This window comes from Psammomys obesus, unplaced genomic scaffold (assembly GCF_907164565.1).
Source record: "Psammomys obesus unplaced genomic scaffold, mPsaObe1.curated_primary_1811, whole genome shotgun sequence".
Taxonomy (NCBI): Eukaryota; Metazoa; Chordata; class Mammalia; order Rodentia; family Muridae; genus Psammomys; species Psammomys obesus.
In genome coordinates, this window is record NW_026590699.1 from 2676845 (window position 1) to 2698543 (window position 21699).

At 42.1% G+C, this 21699-nt stretch overlaps 1 protein-coding gene across 1 annotated transcript in view; it reads left to right on the forward strand.

The window, feature by feature from the left end:
* Csmd1 (CUB and Sushi multiple domains 1) overlaps positions 1–21699 on the forward strand; it is a 1555059-nt gene that overhangs the window by 1204464 nt on the left and 328896 nt on the right. The window contains exon 13 of the mRNA XM_055608400.1: positions 21114–21296. Coding sequence (XP_055464375.1) covers positions 21114–21296 — 183 coding nt within the window. The remainder of the gene's footprint in view (positions 1–21113; positions 21297–21699) is intronic.

Genomic DNA, 21699 nt, shown 5'->3' on the forward strand with positions numbered 1-21699 from the left:
TTTTTTGCTTGATCTTCTTTCTTATTGGCCATAAATGCTTGGGAAACGAAGTTTGTAATTGTGTCAAATATTTGTACATTTCTATTGTTCCCCAGCCAAAGGTGAAAAAAAAAGGAAACTGTTTTTTTCCTTTTTCATTTATTTATCTATTTATTTAATCACATTTCAACCCGATCCTAGTCCCCTCCATCCTCTTCCTCCACTCCCACCCAACATCTCCCTCCTCCCATTCTCACCTCTCCTTCCTGCTAGAAAAGGGGATGCCCCAAAGAGCACCAATCCAGAACTTGTTTTAAAAACGTCTATCTTCCTTCTTCCTCCATACTTTTTCTTTTTCCCCATGAGTAAACATTTAATTTTTTATGATTCATTCAATTTGTTGAGAAAAAAAAAAACTATCTATCTATTTATAATCTATCTATCATGTATCTCTTCTATCTCTTCATTTATCATCTATCTACATATACTTGTGCCACCCAATCCACAGTTTATATAAATAGTACTAAGTTTTAAAATCTTTACTATTTTTCTTATTTAATGAATTATAAAGCTCATTCTAGAGTTTGCCTCACTCTCCCTCTTTTCCTCCCTTTCTCTGTCTAACTTGCTCTCTCTCTTTCCTCCTCTCTCTTTCTCTCTTCCCCATAGCTGATAAACAACTCTGAAGGAGAAAAAGATGGGGAATGATTTGTTCAACTAGTTTACCAAATCTTTGCATTTTGTTTTCCTGCCCTTAGTTTCAAAAATTAGTCTGGCGCAAATGGTTCTGTGCATTTGTCCGGCTAGAACTTTAAAGCTAGGCGTTACAGTGTGGTATACAGATTCACCGACAGTGTCTTGGAGGGTCGCACATATCCACAGGGAGAAGACCCAAGGAGTTTCCACATCTGTGGAGAGCAGACCCAAATGCAGCTTTGTTCATAAGGCTGCATGTTCGTGAATGCAAACCTTTAGTTTTGTTTCCCTCAACAGGCACAAACATGCATATTAATAATAGTTTAAATGAAAATATGTTGATTCCTACAGCAACAAACAATTTTGATAATTAAAAATAATTTTGTTTCAAGGAAATTTGAAACTAGTTCTATAGTCTCCTTCAGAGATGAAAGTGAGAACATTTGACAAATTAGGAGGCTATTTTATTATCAAAATGCAAAAACAACATAAGGGAAAATATAGAGAAATATTGTTCCTAAGTATAGACAGCAATCCTTATGGACATCTTATGACAGAGAGCTCAATTAAACAGATATTGTATACATGACCTAACAAAGTTTTATCCCAAGAACAATCACTGATTCATCATTTCAAAATAACCCATGATACTAATAAATAATGAGGCAAAATGGCATAATAGTATCAAATGGTTTGTAAAGGACTTATGATTGATTCCACCTGAGTCAGCTGGCCAAGGAATGCAGCCAGTGCCAGTTTTGGAACAGAAAACAATAGAGGCAACTTTTCTCCGAAATCTGAATGTTAAACGGCCAAAGTGAGTTATCAGCACCTCCACCTCCACCCTCTCCACCTTCTAGAAGCTGCTTAGAACTTCCAGGGCTATGCCCGTATCCCTCTGATCCCTGCCACTGTCCCCAGGTCACCATTGCTGAGTCTATGACCTCTCCCAACTCTGATAATAACACCATTGCTTCACTTAAGGTCCACCCAACAAGCTGGCATGACTCCTAAACTCAGGATCTTAAGTTTTATGTGCAAAGACCATTGTGTTCCAAGTGAGGTCACATTCATCAGTTAGGGAGAAAGGGTGGAACTATGGATATTGGTGCCACCATTCAACCTACCTCAGTCATTCTCATATGGGTAGTTCTCAGTAAGGCAGGAGGTGAGGGGCTTTTCCTCTGCATGTGGTCACAGCAAGTTCAGGTCAGCACTTGAACAGAGGCCTCCCGATGGACAGATGTACCCAACTGGGGACTGAGTGCTTAAGCCTAAGAGCAAGCAAGCTATATGGAAGAACTCAAGAGTTGACATCCAAAACAGCCACAGTGAATACAGTACTGGATGATGGCTACCTATGAATAGACACAGCAAAACGCTACCTAATGATGGATCCCCAAGAACAGATCCAACACAAAGGGAACCATGCAATGGGTCATGGGACTTTCTCCATTGACCTGGTTCTAGTATTTTCCAAACTGGATGTTAGAAACTGATCATTTAACAAGGAAAAGCAGAAAACAACATCCAAGTGGAAAGGCCATGAGCCTGACTCTACTTTTAGGTCACGTGGTAGTCTCAACAGAATTCACAAAGGATTAGCAGATAAACTCCTGAAACCAATAAGCCAGTTTGCCGGATTTACAGGCCCCGCTAGGTGAGTGAGCAAAGTGCCATTGTATTTTCCTTAACAGTGAGTATGTGACATTCACAGTCTTTCAGATCAACCTCTGTTAATCTAGGCATATGGGATTTATTTTCCTGAGATCTCCAGGATGCTGTTGGCAGAAGTGGAGGATAAGAATACAGAGAGATGTCACTGTGCTCTCCACAGGATGAGGACCACTAAAAAGACTCCAGCATTCACACATTGATCCTCGGCTTAATGTGACTGCTGTGAGAACCGCAGTTTGGACCAGCACTGCTCAGTGACAGCTGTTTACCCAGCAGGTTTGAACCCTGGGGCTCCATCCGCAGCACTCTGTAAACATTTCCCCAAGGTTTTAGAGGGATAGACAAAATTGTTTCTAGATTTTCTTTAGAAAGGTAAATAAACCAAATATTTATAGTGATGTTGAGGGGGAAAGGGGAAGGGGGCAGGGAACATCTGCCTGATGTGAGGTCTTACACATTTCTCCAGTTGCCCACAGGACAGAAAGGAATAAGTTGCTGAAAATAAAAGGATCCGGCTAATATATTTATTATTAGCCCTATAATTTTTACGGCAGTATTATCTAACCCACTATCACAATGAAATAAAAAATAGACGCCTGTTAGATTTTATAATTGCCTATTTACCTTGGGTTGGGCAGCTAGTTCACCAGCACTATCAGGCATGCACAGGCCAAATGGGAATATCTCTTCGCAAACTGCGTACATTTAAGCCCATAATCGAGCTATGGGTGTTTAGGGAGAGCAGGGAATCTTTCTCAGACTGAGAAATAATCCCCCCGGACTTGTCCTCCTAAATCATATTCTTGATAGAAATGGATGAACAAGATCTAAGAATGAGAAATGTTTGTTGCATGAACAAGCAAAGGTGGAATGACAAGCGGCACACTAGAGGGAGGTGCTTGTAAATCAAGTGCCTGATTGATTTTTTAAAAAATGAGTGGCATGTGGGCAACAGAGATGGCATAGTGGGCAAGAGCACTAGCTGTTCTTGCAGAGGACCCTAGTACAATTCCCAGCACCCACAAAATCGTTTGTAACTCCAGCTCCAGGGGATCTGATGCTGCCTTCTGCTCCACAGGATCCTGTATGAACTTGGAGCACATAATAACACCACGCAACCACACACACACACACACACACACACACACACACACACACACACACTGAAATACAATACAAGATGAACTCTAGAAAATATTAAAAAGTACTTGACATCTTAGTGGTAAGCACAGACTGTGAATACACACCGTTAGGAAGTAGGCAAAGGAAAGAAACACCCATTTCCTAAAGAAAGTATCTGATGACTATAAAAAAACTGTCAAGATGGCTACCTGTTGAGGGATTTAAATTGAAATAGAGGGATATATTATAAGTTATCTGAACTAATAGGCCAAGAAAAAATTATGAGAACACAAAATATTGACAAGACATGCAGACAAAAAGGATGGCTTGACCATGACTGAGGGGAAAATAGAACAGCTGTTCTTGGAAGCAATTAGGAGACTTGATTTACAATCTAAATATACAGTTATCTTGAGAACCAGCCATTGCCATCTGGATATTTGTCTCAAAAAAACAAAAAAACAAAAACCTAATATTTATGGTCACATAAGAATATCACACTGAGAACAAGATTTGCAGCAACTCCATTTATTTATGACTGAAAGCTGTAAGGCATCCAGGTACCATTTAAGAGAACACTGAAGGGGAGCAACAGAACCAAAAATTCTGGGCACAGGGATCTTTTCTGAGACTGATGCTCCAAACAAGGACCATGCATAGAGCTAACTTAGAACCCCTGCACAGAAGTGGCCCAAAGCAGCTCAGTGTCCAAGAGGGTTCCCCAATAATAGGACCAGGGACCTTCTCTGACATGAACTCATGGGCTGACTCTTTGATCACTTCCACCTGAGGGGCGAACAGCCTTCCCAGTACACAGAGGAAGACAAAGAATCAAGTCCTGATGAGACCTGATAGACTAGGGTCAGATGAAAGGGGAGGAAGACCTCCCCTATCATTGGACTGGGGGAGGGGCATAGGAAAAGAAGAGGGAGGGAGAGTGGGATTGGGAGGGGATGAGAGAGAGGGAGCTACAGCTGGGAATCAAAGTGAATGAACTGTAATTAAAAAAAAATTAAAAAAGGAAAGAAAGGGAACACTGAAGCTGTGCCTGTTGCAAAGAACACTACTCAGCAATGAAAAAGAATAAGCACTGTTGGAATACCAACAAGGATCTCAGGAGAGTTGCTGACTGAACAAAAATCAACCCCAAATGCTCTGTGCTGTAAGCATGTATTTGGATGGTTAATGGTATGATGAAATGATAGAAATAGATACTGGAGTGGAAGTGCTCAGGAGCCTGAGGATGTGCTAAGGGCTGGGAACACATGCAGAATGGCTGGGACTGCCCCTGGCTGGGCTGTGCTCATGTAGCTGTCTCCACACTGTGTCCATGCGCTGGGGTGCTATGCTGCATTGAGGCTTATAGCAGTTCATGAGTGTGTAGTCATAACTCAGAGCTCACTTCACTACCAGATGACTAGTGCAGTGCTATACCAAGTCACAGAAGGACGAGGAGAATCACATGTCAGTAGCCACCTGCACCACTCTCTGGAATAAACCCACCAATGTGTAGCTTCCATGTGTGAATGTGAAAACACTCTGATTTAGACATGGACATGGCACAGGCTCCTCAGGTGTTTTTGATGAGGAATAGTTCCTTCCCACTGAGATCAGGGCAGAAAAAGCAAAACAAAACAGTACATTCCATGCATTTAACCCCTCTAATCAAGCCATGAGGAGCAAGCCAGTAAGCAGCACCCTTCCAAGGCCTCTGCATCAGCTTCTGCCTCCATGTTCCTGCCCTGTTTGTGTTCTTGTCCTGATGTCCTTCAGTGAAGAACAGTGATGTGAGAGCATAAACCAAATAAACTGTTTCCTCCCCAAGTTGCTTTAGCCATGGTGTTACTTCACAACAGTAGTAGCCCTAACTAGGACGTAGTTACCTCCAGATCTTTAAGGAAGACAAATGCAGAATCAAGGTAAAATATGTACATTCCTAGGGCACATATAAATGTGTGTGTGTGTGTTTATGCTGATCTGTAGACATTTAACAATTAAATTCCAGTTTTCTTCTTTCCTTGCTATAATTCAATTTACACACTCATATAAGGGGCACTGATCCATAACCATGTATATATCACTATAAATGAGTAAACAATATGATACAACCAGTATCCCTATGTGACCAGATTTGCCATCTACTGAGGGTCTATGCAATTGGTAATTCATTGCACACAAGATATACTTTATAAATTATAGAAAGAAAATAAATGACATGTCACATACATTTCATAGCCTACCTTATGCTGAAAATCCATCAGAACAATTTTATTTTAAAGATACTCATGACAACAAACTGCACACATTTAAAGTCATACAGTGTGTTGAGTTTTGACAGATGAGTCCACGCCTTCATAACATTTTAATTTCCAAATCCTCAGAGCATCTTGTGTTACCATGTCCCACTTGGGACTTGTCAAAGGATGTTTCTTTGAACACCTGTGCATCTATCTATCTATCCAATCTGCAATATTACTATTAAATAACAGTAAGTAGGAAGGCAGGATTTTGACACTTATGCTGTCCCCAGGGATTCTATTCTTCTGTACAGTGAGGCTTGGATTACTCCCAGGAATTCCACGCTACAAGTCAGTCACAGCAAAGTGACTTCTTCATCGTTGTATTTTTTTTTTCAAATTCTAGATATATGGTGCACTGATCAAGATATGAAACAGTAGCTGAGGTATGAGCCAGTTCTGAAGGATGCCACACTGTTTTACATGGGAATGTTAACTATGCCTAAAACAAAAGAGTCAGGGCTCAAAGAGCAACTGAGGAGGAGGAGGGAGTTGGTGGCGTGTCAATGACCAGTAGTGACGCAAAGGACACAAATGTTCTAAGAATCACATAGCATCTGTGGTTAAGGAATCCAAACCTTTCATCTTGGCACTTTAGGATGGGATCAAACTGTTAAGCTCAATCTAAATGAGTTCTTTATTGCAATCAGCAAAGCTATTATTTTCATAGTGAGGGGTCCTATATTCATTGCTTTGCATAAGTATAATGATAGTAGTGTTTCTGCAGAGCCCTGAGCATCCTCCCTATCTGACAACAACCAGAGGTCATTCATGCTCTTTCAGTTGACAGTTGAGTAGACTTTTTCTCGGCACACAATATGTGTGACTCCTTGTGGTCTGTGTGCTTAGGCAAACTTTTCTTCTTTCTTGTCACCAACATGTCTTTCTGGGTCTCCCAGGCTAGTGCTGGGTACCAGTCTCCAAAGATTTATACTTGCTGCCTTTCTTCCCCTAGAGCTGGCTTTAAGATACACTGTATTATGAGTTTAATATTTTCTTAAGTTGGCTACAATTTCTATAAGATCTTAAACATATAATTTACATTGTCTTCACCCTGAAATTGAATACAGGCGCTGCCAAATGCAGTTTTATTGTTTTCAATTATTGCATTAAAATGCCTACCATCACAGTAAAACTTTACATAGGCGTTAGTGTCCCTTTTATAAGTACAGCACAGAAACAAGTCGCAAATGGCTAGCACTGATCTTTTTTAAGGCAATACAAAATTAAATTAATAAAGAAGCACTGTGGAAACAGGAATTACCCATGAATGTTCTCTGGCATGGGATCGGAGTTACTTAGTGGACCTTTATGACCATGTGTGGAAGATATCAGCCTTTTTCAAGGACCCTTTTTCAAGGGTCATAAAGTATTTTATCTATGCATGACACAATGGAGATTAAAACAAGATACTCAAAATCTTAACACTATAGCCCATGCTTCCAAGGAATCATTGAAACTATGAAGAAAAATTGAGACCTAATATTTTAGAATAGAAAACATTCTAACCAGAATAGGTGTGCACTAAATATACTTACAACCTTTAAAACATAATTTTTGTTGGGCAGGTCTGGTTATACAAATCCTTAACCTCAATATTCAGGAGACAGAGGCTGTCCACTTTCTGTGGTTGAAGGGCTAAGGCTTGTGTGAGGTTTGAACTCTACATCTGAGGGAGATGTCAGTCAAGTAGCAAATGATCAGAGCTGGAAACACACTCTCCAAGGCATTGCTAATGTCAGGGAGTAGGAGGGTCAGGAGCTGTGCTGCTGGCCAGCAGCCTAGACGTGCCTTGCTCTTCTGGAGTAAGTAGGCAATTGCTACTGCAGCTTTCCAAGAAGCCTTCTCTAACAAGTATCTTTAACTCGTTAAAGATCTGTCTGCTAAGCAGCTGAAGCAATGTAATCTCTGTGGTTTGTTAATAAAAATAAAAAATCCTGTCACAGCAAGGGTAGAGTTTTAAGGCTCCTCTAGGGAGTGTAATTTAAATGTGCAGTTTCTAACTTGTAAGCCCAAATAGCTCATGGACTTGAGATCTTCATGTTTCAGTCTCCCATATATTCTAACTGGTAATATAGGTCTGTGGCATCAGGCCATGTCCTAGATGAACTCTTGGTGGTGGTTAAAATGGTATCATCCTTGCATATTCCCCATGGTATGCAGAGATTCTGCTACAGTGTAAGAGTAAACAGGTGAGGGTGTGACATGATTCAAGAGTCCCTACTAGCACATCTCCTCATCTGCAGTTCAGGATCTGAGGGTATCTGATTACTGCTGGTGCTTAGAGTCACTGTTGACCATATATATATGGCTGAATGTAGATTTGTGATTTGTTTAGTACTAAAAAACAAATATGTGTCTGTCTCTCTGTGTATGTGTGTGTGATGTATGTTTGTGATGAATGTATGTGTGAGTGGATGTACTCATAGGCACGTTTGCATGGTAAAGCCCAGATAAGGAGATCTCATGTCTTTCTCCATATATTTGTTCATTACTTTCCTAGACAAGGTCTCTCACTGAACCAGGAGATTGCCAATTTGGCTAAACTAGATGAGTATCACACTTTTAGGGTCCTACTCTCTCTGCATCTCCAGAGCCGGGATTAAGATATGTGTTGTCATTTATAACTGTTTTAAAATGAAAGTTCAAAAATCTAAATTAAGATCTTCATGTTTCACACTAACCCCGTTACCCACTAAACCTGTCTCTCTATGTCTTTATTGAACACTTGTATTCAAATAACTTTCCCAAATGCTTCTGGAATCAAGGCCACCCAAGAAAGCTGTGGATAGATTTCTCCACTGACCAAGGAGACTAGTCACAGATCACACAGCAATGCTTACCACACAAGATGACCTTTAGCAATGAGTTCTGTCCACATCCTACCATGGCAATGGAAGTCAATAAACAGAGGGTATGGACAATAAATGATTTAATAGGATGACCAGTTCTCTGGCTATACTTCTATATACCCATGGTAAAAGCCCACATTCATGATTCACTTATCCACAGTGGCAGCCCATATCCACAGTGACAGCTGTCACCCACATTTCCACATGTCCATGGTGACAACTCATGCTTGACAACTCAGTAGAACCCAAACATGCTGTGTTTAGGAAAGCATTGTTACACCTCATCCCTTTTCTGTCACCTTCTGAGTGATGTTTAAAATTTAAGCATGTAGCTACCCCCTTTCATAGAAATGTTTTCAGGAATCCAGCACATTCCCAGGCTAATTCATATCTACCTTCTGGGTTTGTTTGCTTTCTATTTATTCCTTAGTACTTGATCCTTTCTCATGAATAAGGTGCTGGCTTCCTGATGTGCATCTGAAGGCCACCTTTCAAAAGAAGAATTGACAGATGTTAAAAGAGTTGATGCCAGGAGGCATGGATTTCTACTCCCTTTAACTCAAATATTATCATACATCAGAGCTAGACTTGTAATTGACATGCTTTTCAAAATTATTCACATGAAAACTAGAGTGTGCACCTCCAAATACAGCTGGATTTTATTAATAAAATGAATAATTTCCCATCTGTCATTTAGAAAATTTTTAATTTGTCCAAGTCTCAATCTTGGCCAATCGTATAAATTTTACCGTGTTTCACATAATATGAATGTGAGTCTGCAAGTAAACACGGTCTTTCACATTGTTGTAAAACACAGAATTGTTATTTAAAATTCTGCTTTACAGATCCCACCCCAGACTGGAGCCTCAATGACTTAGGGTTCGGATAGTTGTTTTCTAAATAAATGTATGTCTAGCAGAAGAGGGAGGTATGGTTAGGATACATATACAAACACTAAACTATGGAAGCCATTAAAATAATAGATTAGAGAGCATGGGCTGGGCTTCAAAGATGCTGGTAAAAGGAAACAAAATTTCAGTTGAGAGAAATAGGGGGGACCATTCTTTGTTTCATGCTTTTAAAATCTGCTAAAAAATATGTGGTCAGTGTTCACACCACAAAATAAAATGAAAATTATGCTAGGCCTTGCATATACAAATTAGGGTCATGCAGCCATTCCATAATACTCATATTTCAAAATATCATCTTTTACATGGTATCTATAAATATATCTATATAATCATACATTTGTAATTAAATAAATGATAAAATGTAGGTAGTGAAAAAATATTACTGAGGAATGCTCTTAAAGAGCACCTACTATACTCCAACTGTCTGAATAGGTGCTAAACATGTGAAAGTTTCAAACATAAAGTCTCCCTACAGCTAGAACTTAGATAAAGCCAAAAACAATGAATGTCGAAAGGGTCGCAGTAGGAACAAGTGTGAACTGGAGCCACAGGGGAAATTGAATTGCCTGAGCAAGTGGCATCTGAGTAGAATCTCCGCAGAGTGTGATGTTGGTGACACAGGACAGAGTGTCTGAGTTGTTCCCAGATAATGTGGGTTTGAGGAAAGTTGATACTACGGAAGTTTGAAGTGCATTTTCCCTGACCTCCCTCTGAGAGGAAAGGACAGAGCTTAGAACACAGACTAGAAAGAACAGCAGAATCCTGAGCATACAAGGCTTGCTTGCATTCTCTGAGAATCAGGAGGCAAGGAGGAAGGTCCGGGCCACGAGCACATCGTACCAGTTGGAGTCATCTCTGGACTTGGTATTTCGGCCATAGCAGAAGGAGGAGGTGGGTGGGCAACAGGAAGACAATTTGTGTGGTCACAATGAGGACAGAAGACTGTGGGCTAGGACTGAGGAACAGCCTACATCCTAGACAAGAAGCAACTTGGGACGTTCGGGATTTGCCATGGCTGTAGACAAATCTTGAGTAGTGTGTTTTGGTGTGGTGGGGTATGATAGAATGACCCATGACTGGATTACACAAGCTTCTTGCAAAGTCTCAAAATAATCCCAGTAGTGTGCATTAATCATGAAGAAGCTAAGATGGGAGAGACACACAGCTGCTACCTGGGGCTTCAGGAAGTCAAGGACACAAAACTGGAAAGGTCACGGGCCTAATCCCCAATCTGTTTTCTGTATACATAAATATCAATTAAAGTCTTTTGGGCTTTAGAGCAGCTTGGAGCCAGACTGGGTGGAGGAAACAACTGCTCCCCCTCCTCACAGATGGCTCATCTACACCACTGCCAGAGGTCCCCACAGATGAGGGTGATTTCAGAGAGTTATCCTGCCTTTGGGGATCGCAGGCCATGTGAAGAAATGGCGGGGCCGATCCTGCTGCTTCATGGAGAGCTGTGGGAAATCAGTTGTGCCACTGCAAATGTTGACACAATGCTTTGAGACATTATGTTCTCAGTGAAAATTGCAGTTACAAACACCCTCAACCTATGAACAGTAATCCTCAGGTAAATGCACTTTAGGTGCAAGTCAAGGTGCATTCAATACAAAATTGTATTGGAAAGTCAACCATTCCTACGCTGAAACACTGCAGATGCAAGACTCCTTAACTCAGGATGGAGCCGCTGTCTAAGTTGGTATAGAAGCGAATTCCCACGTAAGTGAAGCAGTTAAAGAAAAGCAGGACACACTTCTGATTTAAAGCTCAGGATTAAGAACAATAAGAATTAGAAAGAAAAGGAGGATCATAGTCTATATTGACTATAACCTGAAATGCTCACAGCCTGCATGAGCTATGGGCCGAAAAGAAAGAAGGGGAAGTATAGAACGGACGATGTGATGTGTCTCTCATGATTCTACTAATGGCTTCATGTAGAAATCACTCCCCAGAGCAGACAGGTCATGGGGCACGAGCAGGCTGCAGGAGTCCCCTCCAGGACAGAGCATATTGTCAGGGAGGAGGCCCCGGGAAGAGAAACCTACATGAATATCATCTCCTGAGCAGCATGCCTCCAGTGTGGCTGGTCAAGGAGAAGTGTGGCCAAGCCTTATGGGCCCCAGCTTTAGCCAATGTAGGTGATGCATCAGGCCAGGGCATAGGTTCTGTGATCCACCACTCCATGCTTGCCAGCCACCGATATGCTTCTTAGCAGAGAACAGGTCCCGCAAATGCCTTCTGCACAGAAAGTAAGTTGAGAAAAGATCAAGTGAGAGCCTTCACCTATCAGGAGACTGAGTATACTTCATTAATTTCCATGGCCCAGTAGTCCACACTGTAATTTACTATTGAGCCTAAATTTCCCCAGAGTCCCACTTCCATCCCCTTAGATGATCATCAACTCCTTCTCATACCCTGTTCACAGTGTCTACTACACTTTTCTCATCTCTTCCAATTAGTACCTTTTTGATATCCCACAACCATGGTGTCTCCAGATCTGGAACCATAGTATGCCAGTGTACAGATGAGGGAGAGTAAGAAGGATTGGTTCCTGAGTTACTCCACACTTTCATCCGTCGGCTGGTAACACAGAGAACCCACCAAGCTCATGAACTCTAAGGCTTAAAAACAGGGGAATTGATACTTCAAGTCCCCAAGTTTGAAGGCTCAAGAGTCAGAGCATTGATAAGTAAAAGCAGGAGAGGGTGAGGTTATGGCTCTGGGAAAGACAATTTTAGTTCTCTGTGTGTCTCTTCTGTTCTATAACTTCACGAACTGCATGATGTCATCCAATAAAAGGCCAGATAGATATCTTCTTCCTGTTTTCTCCTCCTTCTCTGATTCCTTCTCCTGTTCTTTATCTCTCCCTCTTCATATTTCCTTTCTTTATTTTCCTCTTCCACTCTTCTCATTTTCTCTTTAGTTCTTTTGAGATAAGTTTCACCCTATGGCCAATCTTGCCTGAAACTCACAGATAGTCTTCTGTTGTAGTTGCCTGAAGGTTCAGAGTATAGGTACTGGACCCCAGTGCATGTCCTGTGACCAGTTTCTTCATTGTTGTCTCCTTCCCTACTCCCATCATTCGCAGCTGTTGAGGACCAGCTGACTAAGGAGCTACATGACATTTCACAGTCCAGCTGGAGTGACACACAAAAGCAGGCATCTCAGCCCTTAAGTTGACAGGATGGAGACACATGCCAGCTTCACAGTGATCACTTGCTGCTGGCACCAGAGAACACCACTTCCCTTCAGAATGCATGAAACAGTATTTCAGTAAAACGCACAGTCCTCTAATGGTGTGCTTAGGGAGCTCTTGTCAGTAGACTGTCTTCTCACAGCTCTCCCTGCAGGCCAGTCCCATCAGCCAGAAGTGCACATAAGTTAGGAAAGGCCTGTCAATCAGAGTGTCTATGAAAGGGACCCATCCAGACCTGATTGAAAGCTGTGCTATGAGGGGGAACAGCTCCCTGCCTAGGCTGGCCTTCTGCAGCTACCCATAAACACCCTGTCTTATGTTAAAGTCTTCCATCAGTTTGCTGGAGTGCCGTTTTTAAAAAGTGTATCTGTAAGGACCAAACCCTCTGTCCTTGGGCTCTGATGTTGGATGGCTGTGACTGGAATGTAAGCAAGGGGAGAGCCTCTGTAGCCCTCAGTTTCTGCCTTCCTTCTTGCTGGGCTAGGACCCTCTGTGCAATTTGCTGTTTGCAAATGGCCTGGGGACTCTTTCTCAGTTCATATGGATGCTAACCAAATGGATTAGGGTGAACTTGAAAGCCTCACTTTCACCAGTTCTTAAGAGCAAATGTTCAGTTTTCCAATACTGATTTGTTCCAAGACACTGGTGGGGAGCTCTTCCACACGGGAACACTGGGTTGCCTGGAACGCAGTTTAGCTGACACACCGGGGCCAGCAGGCAGTGTGCAACTTCACTCCCAGAGCTACTTGTGCTGGTGCCCTGTGTTATCAGTGGAGGAGAGAGCGACGCGCTTGGATAAGATGGCACTTGTACGAAGACACACCTTTGAAAGGAGTACACGTGAGAGAGGCAAGCATACCGGCTCTGTAGACACAGAGTGATGAGGCCCCTGAGGGCAGACCAGAGCTGGCTATATAGAAATCATCTGAGCATGCTCAGATACACAAACAATTGTATAGTTTGTTGCTCAAACATGGGTCCTGATGACAGAAAAATTGAAATCAATTAACCTTGAAAAATGTTTAAATTATGCATGGCTACATCTCCACTTTATTCCTGACATTATTTCAGCACAGCAGGAGGGGGGGTAGGTGCCCTACCACACATGGCAGGTATGGGGTAGGCACCCTACCGGTGTCATTCTAGACAGAGCAGGTGTGGGATAGGTATTATATTGAGTGCAGTAGACTCTGGCTCTTGTTGTCCTGGGGGATGTTCAGGGAGGTTTTTTAGTTTATTCAGTAGAGCTGATTTAGCCACATGTCCAGGGGAAAAGGTCAATGTGCAGAGCTGTCTTAGCAAACCAATAATACCTGGCTCTTCAAATGAATGAAACAAATATTCGGCGGCCACTTGAGCAGACATAAATAAACATTAAGCAAGTTCAGTTCATTTCAGAATGAAAAACATCACCTTTTCTCTTATTCCCTGACTTTGTAGAAACATAAAATTAGAGATGAAAGGGTGACAAGAGAGCTGAGGCAGACCGGTAGGGAAGAAATGAGAGGGCAGTGGAATACAGGGGTGCTCAAAGGACATTATATACTCACTCAAAAAAAGGCTTTGTGTTACCCTGTATAGTAAAAAAAAAAAAAAAAAAAAAAAAAAAAAAAAAAAAAAAAAAAAAAAAATTAAAAACAAATAGGGAAAATGAGAGCACATTGTCCCTCTCAGTGACCACACAGCTCCTACCTGAGATGAAGCCCAGGGTTCTCCGTGGTGAGAGAGAGGTGGAGGGTTGGGTGGTTCAGAAACAAACCTGGAGGACTGAGTCCATACCTCTACAGGCCTGAAACAGCAATGGAGGGCAAATGCCTTTATTTAAGTAGGGGCTGCCTCCTTATGCCCAGAACAGGAATGACAGGAGGCATCTTAGAACCCTGCTTCTCTTCTCTGTTCGGAGATCTGAAGTGTCATTGGTCCATGACAGCACAATGGACTGCAGGTGACCACTTGAAGGCCCTGGGAACTGCCATTTGGCTTCTTAGGAGAGCCATAGCCCAGGCTGGTTTCACAACAGAAGTAGGACACTATGAAGAAGTGGCCACTGTTTTTATTTATGATTCTGACTCATGATTTTTTTATTGCTTCAAATATGGTATTTTTATCAGCCTATGTCAAAATCTTTCCAGTTATGTTGATAGATTTCTGTCTAAAATAGCATTTGTCTTTATTTGCCATGAATTATCTCCCAACTTATTCTAAGGAGAATAATACATTAATTTCTATTCTTTCAAAAAACTAAACACAAATCACCAAATGCATTAGAGCTACAGTGGCTGAAGATTTCTGAGACACTAGGAGGCATTCCTATCTGAGAGGCTCCCCTTCCACTGAATTCTGTTTATTATTTATTTTTTAACTTGGAGTCAGAAGCTGTACGTATGGGCACACAAAGGCCATAAGCAGGGGAGAGGCCAAGTCCCTCCTTGCTTCGAGGGAAGCTCTGACACTGTGATCCCAGGCTCGTAAAGAGGAAGGGCTGTCCAGGGGAGACCTTCAGAAAGAAAGGGCTAGGAGTAGAAGGGCCTAGAATCAGTTTCTGGAAAAGCTGAATGTGTATTTTTTCATGGCTGCTTCTTAGAGTAGCGCAGATATTTGGGTGTCTTTTGTACATATATTTACATGGAGATGTATGTACTCACGCATACATGTGTGGAGACCAGGGTTCAACCTGGAGGTGTTCCTCAGAAGCTGTCTGCATTGGTTTTTTTTAGGTGAGCTGTCTCACTGACCTGCAACTCGCTGACTATGTTTGCCTGGTTGACCTAGGAATCCCTGTTTCACCTTCCCAGTACTGGGAATACAAACATGAGATGCCACACATGGCTTTGTTAGCATGCATGCTGCGGGTCCATACTGAGACTGGCATGACTGCACAATAAGCATTTTCTCCTCAGCCCTTGGCAATATTTGTTTGCTTGTTTTGGTGGTGGTGGTGTATGTGTGCTAGAATAATGTGGAAACCCCACCAGAGACATACATCCATATAGTTTTGAAATTTGGATTAATAAACACAAACAAAAGGACTCAGGCGTAAGCCGGTGTGCTTTTCCAAAAGAGAACTGTTTCAAAAAACTATGCCTGCAGCATGACCACAGTGGAACAAGAGATACATTGGCCCAGCCATGTTAGAAGAGCAGAATACTGGCTTCCTGTGAAACCTTGGTGCTATGTACATGTCATCATACCTTCATCTAGTCAGGGAATTCTGCTTCAGATACAGGCTGGTTCTACCACTAGTCTTCAGGACATGCCCTTTGGCGTAGTGTTTGCACTGCAGACTAATGACACAAAGTAAAGGAAGAGACATGTTTACACCTGAATCTATAGAAAATACTTACTTACTTCACTGCCTGCCTACATCTGGAAGCAACCAACATACTTGAAAGGTGTGGAAACCGGGGTACCCAGATCCTGGAACATCATTCAAGTACTATAAAGACCATGGAATAGCAGCCACATGATGCTCTGAGGAGGTAAAATGGACTATAATAAGAACCTGGCAGAGCTAGAGATAAGGAATGGACAGGGGAATGCAGCAGATTTTTAGGGCTATAAAACATACTTTCAAAGTCAGTATGATGTTGCAGGGTGGGCATTAAAGCACACAGACCGGTGGCATCAGGTGTGAACCCTAGGGCACCCTATGGGTCTGGGTGGCAAGGATGCAGAATACGGATTTCCACATTAACAAATGGGTTACTTTGATGGGAGACACAAATTGAGCAACGCTATCCCCGTGTACAGACATGTAGAGCTAAGAATTCTACACCTTCTGTTCATTGTTACAGTGAGCCTCAGATTACCCTAAAATGCTAAAGGGTTATTCTTCCTTTAAAAACTCTGCAGAAGTAAATACAGAGGTGATAAAAGACATATTTTAAACAAGCTGGGCTGCCCCTAAGGGGGACATGGACACTGACTGTCTATTCACTTACAGGCTTGGCATCTCCTTTGAGCCCTGGGGTGTGACCTTCTCAGGTTGTATGTCAAATGAAGGGAAGACATTATCATTGGTTTCCCACCTGCATTCCTGAGTTCCACCCCACTTCCCTACCAGCCTTCCCTTTATGTAGGAAAAACACTTTTGTTTAAGGCAGCATTCATGGATTTTTTTTTCCTTTTCTTTTGGTGTGTGTTAGTTGACTTGTAGCCAAATAAAATACTGATACTCTTAGGAAATAAAATTCAGGGTTCTGAATGACATATTTCCAGTCATCTACAATAAAAGTGAATTGTTCACTTATGAGATTACTTAGCCATTTTTTGCTAGTGGAATTTATCAGCAAGTTTATTGTATGCTCTGCAGACTTCAAGCATTCCTTTGTGGTTGTTTTGGAGGGGTGTGTATAATGAACTAACTTTGGTCTTTTTGTGCAGAAATCTCTGCTTTCATCTGAATCAGGGACTGCAATTAGAAAGCTTCCTGGCTTCCCCCTGGATCCCAAATGCATTACATATTTATCAGACCAGAGGTCAGGGGATCATCTGAAGCAGCTTTTGACTCACATGTTCATTTTTAGGACAGTTGCTGTGCTGGATTCCAGTATTCATGTGACCCAGAAAAGATGGGTTCTCAGGGGGAGTGATGGGCTCTTCTGACACCACTGTTATGTGTACACACAGATGCAGTATTCCCTCCTAGTCATCCCCAGGGAAGGGAAAAGGTCATGGAAGTTCATCACGGTGCCATTTCCACTTTCTAGAGCCTGCTTCTGCTCGGTTTTCCAAATTGTCCAAAAGTTCTTTATTCTCTCGGCTTGGCTGTGCTGTTCATACTAGACTGATGGTTCATTTGGATTGCACTAAAGAGCCCCTGACTGCCTGGGACAGAGCATTCTCTGAGACCCTGTCCTTACAGGTGACTGTGCACACTATCCCTTTAGACAGGTGCAGTGGAGGAGACAGGAGAAGAACCCTTTTACTTAGCTGGAAAGAAGAGTACTTGCTCTTGCTCCCCAATGCAGGTCATTTCTCAACCCCAACCTTGAACCAACAGGATAAAGGTTTAGAGTCCAAAGTAATTCTACACATTCTCTGCCACTGACTCTGTCACAGTAACTTACAGCTGGATGGGGGAGGCTTTTTGCTTTTCTGAAAAAATCCTTCATCTTTGGGTTTTCACTCTAAATATAAGGAATCAGAAATCCCTGGTGTTAGAATAGAAGGCTGAAGTTAATGGGGAAAGAAAGTGGAATGGGCCCGTGGGAAACACTTTACTCATGAACGAACAGCTGGTGGACACCAGTTGTGGCTAGGCATCTTTTCTGCGACCCACACCTGTCCCCACCGACCTGGCTGCTGGTGTCTTAAAAACAAGCACTTTGAGGGTGGGGTCTGGGTCTGTTTGCCAAGTTCTCATACCCTGAAGCCTTAGCAAATGCTACTGTTTGGCAACAGGCTGGAAAGATGGCTTAGACGTTTGGCGCATACACTGTGCTTGCAGAAGGCCTGAATTTGCTTTCCAGTATTCATGGCAGAAGGCTCACAGCCACCCTATAAGTCGAGTTCCAAGAGACCAGGTGCCCTCTTCTGGCCTCCACATCCATTGCACCTATGTGCATAATGTGTGTGTGTGTGTGTGTGTGTGTGTGTGTGTGTGTGTGTGTGCACTCGTACAATTTTTAATGTGTACAATTACAATTTTTAAATATAGACGTACAATTTTTAAGTATAGATAATTAAAAATTAATACAAATTTTAAAATGTTGGTCCTAAGGCTAGAGCATTCTGCAATGACTAGAATCTTGCTGGAATAGACGTGAAGCCCACACATTAGCGTGAACATGGCTGTCTCTGGCCAAACAGCTCAAAGATCTTCATGCACAGACAGTGGCAGATGTCAAGTGGAGTGTTCTAAACAGAGAGGTCGTGGCTCTTTTACCATTCTAAAGTTGTATCTGGTGGTAGTGTCCAGGGACAAGTTCACAGTGAGGACTTTCACTGGGTTATTTGCATGACTCCAGATTAGGTCTAAAACCTTTGAAGATCTTCAGAAAAGAGCAGTCTGTAACCCCCAACGAGGAGGAAAAGGAAAGAAGAAGGGAAAGGATAGAGGAAGGTAAAAAGGGATGGAGAGAGAAAGAGGAGGGGTATCTAGCCTCTGAGAATCTCCACCCTTAGGAAGAAGGATGCCATGCATAGAAAGGTGCCAAGACACAGCCCTTGCCCCAATTCATTCTGAGATGAATATTAGTGGCAATGGCTTGGAGTATGATCCACTTTCTCTGTATGTCACATACTATTGTGAAAGCTGTTCCATGAATTTTTATTACCACAGAATTCTAATAAAAATCAATTAATGTGGGTAAGTTATTGCAAAGCCATAGTTCTGGGTGCTGCACAATAGTACTTTGGCTTTGAGGCTGGTGAAAGTTCATGGCTTGTGAAATGATACATGCCAAACGTTTTAGCTAACAGTCACAATGACGTTAGCACACATATGGGAGAGGGTGGCAAGTGGCTACAGAGGGCTCTGAGGACATTGTGAGATAAGCGGGGCTCATCAGATGCTGTATTCAGCTTCCCCATGATCCTGAAGTTTTAGTCGGCCAATCAGATCATTTCTGCCAATGTGGAGTTTGGGGGAGACATCAGATGACAGAGAGAAATGGCAGTTAAGCCAAATAGGACTGAAGGAGCTATGAGCAAGAAGCCCCTGCAATGTCCAGCTAACTTCTGTCACTTCTGGCTGGGAATCATGGGAATGATCACCTGGAGAGGCCAGGGTGGTGGTTTCTGACATAGAAAACATGAGCAATATATACAGCTCACATTGAATCAAGAGGCACCAGAAAGCAGCCACTTGCACGTGTTTGAGACTTCTAATGTTGGTGGAATTTGCAAAGGTCAAGGAGAAGGTAAAGGAATGAGTCTAAACCAGCGAGGCCCTGGCATGATCACAGAGGTAAAGAACATACGATACAGTGTAGACACAGATGCTGAGGTCAGAGCAGGTCCAAGGTATAAGGCAGAATGGTAGTAATAGCTCTCACTGGTGACCAGACTTAGAGAGATGCTGCATGTCTTGCAGTGCTGCATTAAAATAATTATCATGGTGTGGTGGATCAGAAGGTGTGGGTTTATTTGATTATGATTGCATTTTGTAGATCAAAACCTGTTAACCTACTAATTATGAGAGTTTATAGTAATATTTGAATAGCACTTTTCAGATGTTTCCCTTGCCAGTTCCCTTGGGCTACTGTTTTTGTGGTTCCTCCATATGCTTGCCAGAATACTGTCTGAAGGAAGCAGCTCATTTTTGCAAACATATTGTTTTCTCCAGGATCCACACAAGACAAGAAGAAATGGGCTTTGCAAGGACACAGTGTCAGCTCACTGTCTTGATTTACCTGTGTCCCAGAACTGTTATACCACCTTTTAAAAAATGCTCACCTACATTCAAAAAGTAGTGAACTCCATTGCTATTTTATTATATGAGTGATTATGGGTGCAGTATAAATCATCAGATGAAAATAAAATTTAGTATGGTGAATGTAAAGCCTATAATGGAATTCTAAGAAACATATTCATAGAAAAGGTATTGAGATGCTCAAAATAAATACTTTGAAAGTTCAGGAGGGAAAAGGTGAAAATTGATAGTTAGAAATAATTTTAGCTTTTTTAAAGGTGATAAATAAAAAATACCTCAATAGATCATCATGGAGACCCTACGAGACTTGGGCACAGATATTTCCAGGAGACAGGGCAACAATCTCAGAATATTAGGGAGAGTGTTCTATCTAGTACAAGGCTCTTCCTTCTGTAATCATGTTTCTAGGAAAGGATTCACTTACAGCATTTGTTTCCTATGGGGATTTGTATTTTTATTCAAGTGTGGCTTCTGCATAGCTAACATTTGATACAATGCCTGTAAACTGTTTACTGGTCTGGCATGTTCATGCTCTCAATTCGTTTCAGTAATGTCTTGAGAAAAGGGCTCCAGCTTCATGTTTTCCTCAAGATTATAAACAGGTTCACGCCACATCATTGGTTGTTTTAATATTCACTTAAGAGGAAGAATATTCAAATAGCTTAGACTGATTTATATGTCCTGGTTGTTGCATTTGATCCTATTTGCCTTGTTCATAGCAAGAAGCATAAATTAAACTAAATTAGAGCTTGTGTCTTAGTTTTAGCAATGGCAGTTAGAAGGCCAGAAGTTCTGGGAAGTGACACCTGTTGTCTGTGACCCTCCCCTGATCAGCACCTCTGCACAGCCATGTGCCTGGATTTTATAGTAAAATACTAGAGGAATGGAGACTCTCTTTGAAAATGTTTATACAAACAATGTTTAGATGCACAAAAGGAGACAGCTCTTGGCTTTGTGAACATGTTTTTTAAAGGGTATTCAGTGGCTTGTTTATCTCCCTCTCCTCAGAGATAGAGAAGGGAGGCTGTGGAGACCCCGGCGTCCCGGCCTATGGGAAGAGGACTGGCAGCAGCTTCCTTCATGGAGACACACTCACCTTCGAGTGCCAGGCGGCTTTCGAGCTGGTGGGAGAAAGAGTGATCACCTGTCAGAAGAATAACCAGTGGTCAGGCAACAAGCCAAGCTGTGTGTGTGAGTACTGCCTGTGAGCGTCCAGCCTCAGTTATGGAGGAAGGAAGGGGAGTGTGCAGAGAGGTGCTTATGGTGTTTTCTGCTTCCTCACCCTGCTAAAAACAGCTCATGCCTTGATCCTGTCTGCTGGGTAAGGAATAGCTGAGCCTTTTGCTTGAATGGATGAGACATCTACCACCACCTCCACCAGGAACTCACATCGACATGGTTACCTTAGGCAGGACCGGATATGAGCTGGTGGTATGAGCCAGTGGACAGTGGCTGTTTGTAACGCAGTTAGAGAGTCAAGTCAGTTAGAGCCATCAAAATGTACCTATTACAATCACAAAAAAACTAGTTTCACTTATAAATAAATATAGCAACCCTATTTCTTAGCCCATGTGATAGAATTGTTTTTAGGATA